We start from the raw sequence: 8,427 nt of genomic DNA, 5'->3' as shown, positions 1-8,427 counted from the left end.
AAAGGCAGCTTCTAACAGCTTTTAAGTGAAGACTAAGAACACTTTTCTATTTTATTAAAATGGATTATATATGTTTTGTTTAAATATATGTTATAAATGTTAAAACGACAGCTCGTATAAGCTTGTATTTTTACCTTTCGATCATTTTTAGAATTGCTTTGAGTTGCTTTTACCATGATAAACAGTACAAAATATGAGGTGTTGAACTTGTCAAAAGTTTTAAAGCGCTTTATGACGTAAAGTGTGATGACAGTCCTTGGCGGTCTATGTAACAATTCTTCTTGAAGTAGGTCATCGGGCCAACAGTATATAAACATTACAGCTCAAGTGCTTTTGTATCTGAACGCTTTTAGGTAAGTAATTTAGCAGCTGCGGTATTAATCGTGATTTTAATGGCAAATTCAATTGCAGGTAAAATAAAAATGGCGGATAACTTTCTTTCTAGCTTCGTGAAGCGGTCGCGCCACATTATACATATATACAATAATAAGAAACATAATATGTACAGTAGAATTTTTCACTTTAAGCTGGCATTATCCAGAACCGGGTCAGGGCCCGGACCCGGACCGTGCAGTGTGGTCCGTCGGTCTTCTAAAGATGTTTAGGAGATCGAGGCGCCCTTGGATTTATTTAGAAACTTGCATAATTTCTTAACTTGACCCCATTATCCTAAAAAAAAAACGGCCAGGCCCAGACCAAAGCATGAAGGCTGCGAGGATCGGGGGACTCTCATTTTTGGTCACAGCGTACAGTAGTAGATCAGTAATCTCTGTTTATCGTGATAACCTTTAATTATTTTCCAGTACTTTTTTAAATGATAAAACACATTGTCTCGCCAGTTTTGCTAAAGATACGGTTTTAGTGTTTACGCATAAATTTGTAAGCCGTAGGTTTAAATCTCGTGTTCTTATTTGCCGCATTTTCATCGTAAGAGAGGCGCTCGTTTGCGATTTACGCGCTGAATATTGTAAGCAGAGGAGCCTTAAGGCACAGCCTCGCCTTAACACCATCGTTTGCATTGTTATTGTCATCCAGAAAAGCAGTCGTAAGAAAATGAATCTGTGGCGGCTCCGAACATTAAAAAACTATATCTAGACTGCAAATACATCCCAATCTTACTATCAACACGTTTTAAGAGCGCTCTCCTTTCCACCGGTATACAAGCTAAGAGAGAAATGTTGGAAATCCCATCTGAAGTAGCCCTCGTCTCAGCTTCGGAGCTGTGAGCGATGGGGATCATAATTAAAAGGGGTACAGTTACTTTGAAAATGTGTATGTGATACTTAAATTTAAATAAAATGAAAAGATAAATTATATAACACAGACTGCTATCAATGTCCATGTGTTTAAGACGTATGAATCGGTTTTAAAACAGGCACACCCCTTTACTTCTCACAAATCCAACCGGAGTCTCAGTCCGTCGTCGCGATGAATTAGGAGCACAGATGTAGGCTAAGTGATTGCAATTTACTTATTTAAAAGAACCACTTCAAATCAAAAGGGAGACATTTTGTAATGGTAGTTATCGTATTATACAGTATACGTAATTGTAGATATACAGTACATAAAGGGTATGAATAGGTGTGAGCTTTTACTGTATATTTAATATTTTATCTGACCCATTTGTAGAAACTGCCTACTCAGATTTAGTTAAGTGGTCTGCCACCATAAAGACAGAAAAATATAATGACATCCTGTTACATTAACTGTAAAATAAATGCCGTAACTGCGGCCATATGAAAATTTGGATAAAGATTATACAAACATCCTAAGGAGCTCTATGACATATGAGCGTCGTAATAATGGTTGGTGACCTGACGTAACAGTGCTCCCTGAATTACGTGATCTGTATTTACCCAAATACAGATATATCACATAGGGAGATGCAGTCAAACATTGCATTGCTATCGTCGTGGTGAACTATTTCTCCGCTGTTTGAGACTTGTTTGGTAAGTGTCATCAAATATTCTTGTCAATTTGTAGCGAAATCGATATACTGTATCATAATCCTTCAGCTATCTATAATGTAGTGAAATGGCTAATTAATATTGATAAATTCCCTTATTCACAGTGACTTTTGCTCAAACCACTGTTGCATAATGGGTTAATTTTATATAAAAAACATGTATATCATAGATATAATACAAGCTTTGAAATGAAATAGTACATTTCCAGGTTTCAGTTAAACATTTTTAAAAAAGCTCATGACTTTAAGCATTCTGAACATTGAGAATGTTATTTGGGAAACAAATGTTTATTATAATGTTTATGTTTAGGATCTGTCTCCTACTGAGTCAGCATGCAGCATTCAACACCATTAGGTTTAATATTAAAAAGTTGTGTGTTTCCTGAATTGTTTTTTTTATTCTTTTCTATTAGACCATACTAGACTGTGCAGGATATCATTTATTTGCCATTTTTGCCTTTTCCAGATACCTGGGAAACAAAGCTCATATCTCATTTGCCAATGGAGCCCAGTCCTAAGCCTGGTGCTCTGTCCCCCTCCCCGAAGGACACAGACTCGAATCGACCCGCGCCCTTAAGGCGACAGGATCTGATCTCCACGTACTGCCCGCCTCCCAAGATACAGCTTCTGAAGGACACCTTCCAAGAGAAACTGATGCAGGAAAAGGAGAAAAAAATGATCGCCATGTACAATCGGCGGCAGGAGGCAGCTCTACAGAAGATGAGAAAATCTTTCCAATATGTCAAATACGCTGCGGAGAAGAAGACGGGGAACAGCTATCGCTTCCAAACCCAACAGGGCCCCGAGAAGAACATTGTGGGGTATGATCGGTCTTACCCCCTGAAGCCTATGGGTAACAGGAAAGTCTCCGGCCCTGGTGAGGTTCGGGCTGTGGACCGCCCGGAAGCACAGAGTGATTCCTTGTTTGCCCCCACCCCGCATCAGGATGGTCATGAGAGGCCCTGCGAGAGGCCGGGCAGGAGGGGCTCAAGAGTACGCAAACCTAAGGACAGGACTGTCCTCCCCATGGTGGCGACCCCTCCAGGGCAATGCCCTTCTCATGCCAATGGGAAGGAGCACTTTCAGTTGCAAGAGGAGCTACGAAAAGTGGCCGAGGCAGAGGCCGCGCTGAAGGAGGAGCATCGCCGGAGGGAGGCCAGCCTGCAGGATGAGATGCGCCGGAAGGAGGCCATGATGAAGGACGAGATTCGCCAGAAGGAGGCCATGATGCAGGCGAAGCTCTTCAGAGCTCAGGAGGAGCTGAGGATGGTTCCGAGAGAGATGGAAGACTCCAGAGAGGTGGCCGGAAGGGAAAATAGAGGCGAGGCAGAGCGAGCTTTGCCCCAGAGGACCATGGGCCAACCACCGCTCTAAGGCCGTGCCTCTTCTCACCTGCAGAATGGAGAAGCAAAAAGCCTTCACTCCAAGGAAAGCCCTTCCTATCAGAGGAGACAACCTTGATTATGGTTCTCCAATGGAAGATGGCGAATGCGCAAAATCGCACTTTCCCTCTGCGCTTTCCCATCAGGAGAGACGTCAAGTGAGCCCTTGCAGCCGTGGGCTAGAAGACGTCCCCTGTGGAAGGAGAAAGTATCTCAAGAAAGCAAGGCTCCCTGAAAGCGACGTGTCAGCGGCACAGGCCGCGCAGGGCCACTTCAGAAATAACACCACATGTCTGGATGAACAAACTCTGTCAGTGGAAAACAGATATTTGTCCCCTACAAGTCTGATCTGCCCTACCGCTGAGCAATTTCCATATGAGAATAGCCAGAGTGGAAACCCTCAGCTGGTGCCCTGTGAACTGTGTCACGGGAAGTTTGCTGTAGAGAGGCTGGAGAAACACAGCAAGATCTGCAAGAAGCTTCAGAATTCAAAGAGGAAGGTTTTTGACTCTTTCAAGCACAGGGCCAAGGGAACAGAACTGGAGACATACATCCATAAGAAGAAGGTTAAACCGCCAATCGTGGTAAGGGCTATCCTTAAACTCTTTCCAAGCTTCCCTTTTTTTCTCCTAGAGTCAGACTCAGCTTATAAATCAATGTAGACAATAAATAAGTGTTTTATGAAGTACTCTTCTGAAAAACTGCCGCAAAGGCACATTTGCCAGACAGAATAAATGTGTCTTAGTGACTTCTGAATTCTGTTGTAAAAATCTACATATCAAGCAAATAGCACTCACAGGAAACAAAACCATAACTACGTAAATTGTACTCTCTACCCAATGACCTGAAAGGTAGCCCCAGAAAGCTACGTTATTACTGTATTGATATTTTCTTGCCTTGTGAATGGTTTGCGACCAGACTGTGTACGCAGTGCTAGTCTGGACTTTTTCTGGAAGCTGTTTCATTGGTTTCATTTCCTGTTCCCAGCTGAGAAAGAACAACTGGAGGCAGAAGCACGAGGATTTCATTCGGAGCATCAAATAAGCCAGGGAGGTGCAGCAGGTGATCACGCAAGGAGGGAAGGTTGTGAACCTGCCCCAGCCCCCCGCGAATCCAAACCCGGACTACGTGCCCTGCCCTCACTGCGGCCGGCGCTTTGCCCCCAGGCCGGCACAGAGGCACATCCCCAAGTGTCAGCACATCAGGAGCCGCCCCCCTCCTCCTCCTCACAGATGAAAACTGATGTGAAGAAGAGTAAAAGAGTCATGATCTTGGCTCACGACTCACGTCCTGCTTTTTCTTTTTAGAAACACATTTAGCACAGTTCATCCGTATGATGATGAAAAAAAAATGTTACCTTATTTTAATTAAATGATTTTTTTTTGGTGGACTGGTGTTTGCGTAGCTGTGGTTATTTCAGTTTTTCTCTTATCATTCATACACCTTGACCTCCTAAAAATAATTTTTCAACCTGGAACGTACAATTAGCAGGCAATAGAACAGGTCACATTGGTCTTGGAACCATCAAAAAGCAGTATTCACACATTCTCGGCATCAATTTTCCTTAAAAACAACTGAAAAAGCAAGGTAAAGAGTGATTGATTTTTTTAATGAAAGTTATTTGATTTAATTTATTTAATTTTCATAATATTTGAAATATGTTGGGATTAATGTGACTCAATATTATCTGCAGCTCTTACACTCCAGGCACCTGATAAAGTGGAACGCAGTGTCTTTGCCTTACATGGCGCTCAGCTCTTCCTCAATCCCAGCAGAAGCAGCAGCCTCCGGGTCCTGCCTCATGCACAGCTTAAAATGCAACACCGAGTAATACAACAAACAACAGGGAAAACCATTCACGATCAGACACATCCGTTGATTGCTGGCTCTCAGTAAAGGGACATTGCTGTGGTCCACGCATGAATCTGTTTTCTAAGTGCCTTATCCAATACAGTGTTGAGGCCAGTTTTCCCAGAAGCGGTGTGCTTATCGCGGTGTAACACAAGTTACCATATTAATACTGTGTATTCTCGCATAGTACCGCATAATACCACATGTTCTAATGAATGACCTTGGACAAGCTGTAAACTCAAAGTATTGCCCTGGTCCACATTCTTTTTTTCATTGACCGTCTTTGTAAAAGTAACACCACAGCATTTCGTTGATCCAATCACGCATTTGTTTCCAATCATGCAAAGTACAGTCATTTTTGAGAATCTCCAATTCACCATGCCTTTTGCATCCTCATAAGAGATATTGATTTAGGAACATAAACATATTACTGTATGCAAACTGTACTGTATACAGTATGTATATGTATATTTAATGTCTTTACTGTGCCCGTTTAAGTATTAAATATTTATATGGAATTTTACCACTGAAGGGAAATCTTAGTAGCTGAGCATAAAAAGAATAGGAGCATAACGCGTGTGAAGGCCATAAACGATATTAATTTTGGAACATAAATATACATTATTACAGTATGTAAACTGTATATGGCTGGACTCGGTACAAAAATACACACCAGTATTCCATTTCTCCCTAAACAATATTAAGCATCGAAGTCTTTAACTAACATGTGAAATAACGTGTGTATAAAAAGTGGTAGTTTTAAGCTTTTCTGCAAATACGCTCAATACTGGAGCAAACAAGCATACTTTTAGAATTTGATTAATAGGGAATATAATATGGAATCGCATATCTAAAGAAATTAATAATGATATAATTCTATTCATGTGCTGAACTTGTAAGTGAGAGGTTGGCTGTTCAAATCCAGCCTGTGCCATGACTTTTCTTTTAACAAGCATTTCTTTGAAAAAATAAAATAGCAATATTATGGACAATTAATTGACTTTTTATATTTCTAAATATCACAACATGTTCGAATCTAAGTCATTTTTTAATAACAATGAATAGACACCACGCATGCTTACACAGCTCCCTGGGTAAAGTATCACAAAGTCTTAGAGAACTTAACATTTTTATTATCAACAAATTGTAAATACGCTGTTTACATTGGGGTTATTAATATTTCACTTGAGTGTATGGGGGATTGTCGGCAGACCCCTCCCCTCTTAGACTGCGCAAACAATTTTTTTAATTTTTAGAAAGAAATGGCGGCTGTATGCTTTACAATATAAACATTTACTGTCAAACTTTAAATCAACAATTGATTTAAAGATGATCTGTCAAAGTGCAATGGAAAACAATATTGTTTTTGTTTTTGTTGTTTTTATCCTGTAAGGCACTTTGAGAAGCCACCTTTAAAGGCGCTATATAAAGGCACTGATTCCTATGGAATGTGTATTCTTTCTTCTTTTTTTCAGCATGGAATAAACCTATTACGTGATTTTAAGGTTTGTGTGAGAAGCCAGGGTATCAGCTTGTTCTCCCCACCGCCTCTCTCTGTGTACAGTAGAGCCTCCTGTCCTGACTGGTGGAGCTCATACAGCTGTGTCTGGAGGGGATCCAGGGTATCAGCGTCAACCCCACGGCTGGGCAGCTTGTTCCCCCCTCCCGCACCTCTCTCTGTACAGTAGAGGCTCCTGTCCTGGCTGGTGGAGCTCATACAACTGTGTCTGGAGAGGATCCATGGTATCAGGGTCAACCCCATAACTATGCAGCTTGTTTCCCCCCCTGCACCTCTCTGTGTACAGTAGAGCCTCCTGTCTTGACTGGTGGAGCTCATTCAGCTGTATCTGGAGAGGATCAAGCGGGGTATCAGCTTCAAACCCACGGCTGGGTAGCTTGTTCCCCCCTCCCACCCCTCTCTGTGTACAGTAGAGCCTACCTCCTGACTGGTGGAGCTCATACAGCTGTGTCTGGAGAGGATCCAGGGTATCAGCTTCAACCCCACAGCTTGCAACTTGTTCCCCTCTACCACCCCTCTGTGCGTACAGTAGAGCCTCTTGTCCTGACTGGTGGAACTCATACAGCTGTATCTGGAGAGGGAGGGAGAGAGGGGTGCGGAACCAGGGAACTATTTACATGGAAAACGGGCGATCTCCCCAGCCCGTATGCCCCTTTCACTGTGTGGCAGCTGCAATAGTCAGCGGCCTACCTAAACCCCGCCCTGACCACTCCTGTCCTGCCCCTCACCGCGCACCCCAGCCGGGTGTTCTTCAGCCGCCCCCCAGGGCGAAAGCGCTACAATGCTAAAAATAAGATACACTCTGCAGACATTCACAACAGCGACTGTCAGAAGATAGGACACAGCAACTCAGACACCCATTGAATGGAAAGGGACACTTTAATGTTCTGTGCGGGTGGTACAGCACCCCAACGTGCCCGCGCGCCAGCAAAGAGAGAGATACACACCAGTTTTCATTGTCAAAAAGTAATTGTTTTTTACTTTAGTACACCAGCGCATTAGCAAGTTAAAGCTATCCCATTGAGGAGCTTGGCGCAACAATTGTTTTGTTCCTTGATTTTCTGATCTGCAAGGCCATTTGAATTCTGTCTGGCATTGCCAGATTGTGAAAAAATAAAAGTATTTAAATCATAAGATACAATCTACAGACATTCACAACATATACATATCTTAAAACATTTACATATCTTGTTAAATTATTACTTTAAATATGTACTTTAAGTTACTGAAACAGCCAGTTAATAAAATCGTTGCAATTTTGTTCTTGTTTGGAGGTGGGGATATTCTGACAACAATTGATTGAAAGACAATCGGTCAAAGTGAAATGAAATACAATATTACGCTGGGTAAACGTTCCGAGGTCAAATTCTCCCGTGATGGGGGTACCTTTAAAGGTCTAAGCCGGAAACCATCATTATGTCTCATTTTTGATTCTCTCTTCCAAACGAGAACAAAATTGCGACAATTTTATTAGCGGGCTGTTTCAGTAACTCAAAGTATTTATTTAAAGTAATAATTTAACAATAAATCCCGCACCCAGCAGAAGAATCCTACTCCGTTGGGCTGCTGAGCAAGGCCCTTAACCCCAACTGCTCCAGGGGCGCTGTACAATGGCTGACCCTGTACTCTGACCACAGGCTCTCTCCTATCTCTTTCATCTGTGTGTCTGTGTATCTCATGGAGAGCAAGCTGGGGTATGCGAAAAGATA

The 8,427-nt window shown here is 42.2% G+C and overlaps 1 protein-coding gene across 1 annotated transcript; it reads left to right on the top strand.

Annotated features, from left to right (window-relative positions):
• Positions 1-2,437: 2,437 nt before the first annotated feature.
• LOC138230785 (uncharacterized) lies at positions 2,438-4,693 on the top strand. The gene is made up of 2 exons (XM_069186524.1): positions 2,438-3,932; positions 4,336-4,693. The coding sequence occupies exon 1, from the start codon at positions 2,468-2,470 to the stop codon at positions 3,338-3,340; it is 873 nt and encodes a 290-aa protein (XP_069042625.1). The 5' UTR covers positions 2,438-2,467; the 3' UTR covers positions 3,341-3,932; positions 4,336-4,693.
• Positions 4,694-8,427: the final 3,734 nt, after the last annotated feature.

The sequence above is a fragment of the Lepisosteus oculatus genome, unplaced genomic scaffold, assembly GCF_040954835.1.
Source record: "Lepisosteus oculatus isolate fLepOcu1 unplaced genomic scaffold, fLepOcu1.hap2 HAP2_SCAFFOLD_49, whole genome shotgun sequence".
NCBI classification, from domain to species: domain Eukaryota; kingdom Metazoa; phylum Chordata; class Actinopteri; order Semionotiformes; family Lepisosteidae; genus Lepisosteus; species Lepisosteus oculatus.
The sequence above is the reverse complement of the archived record's forward strand: the minus strand, read 5'-3'. Positions and strand labels throughout refer to the sequence as shown.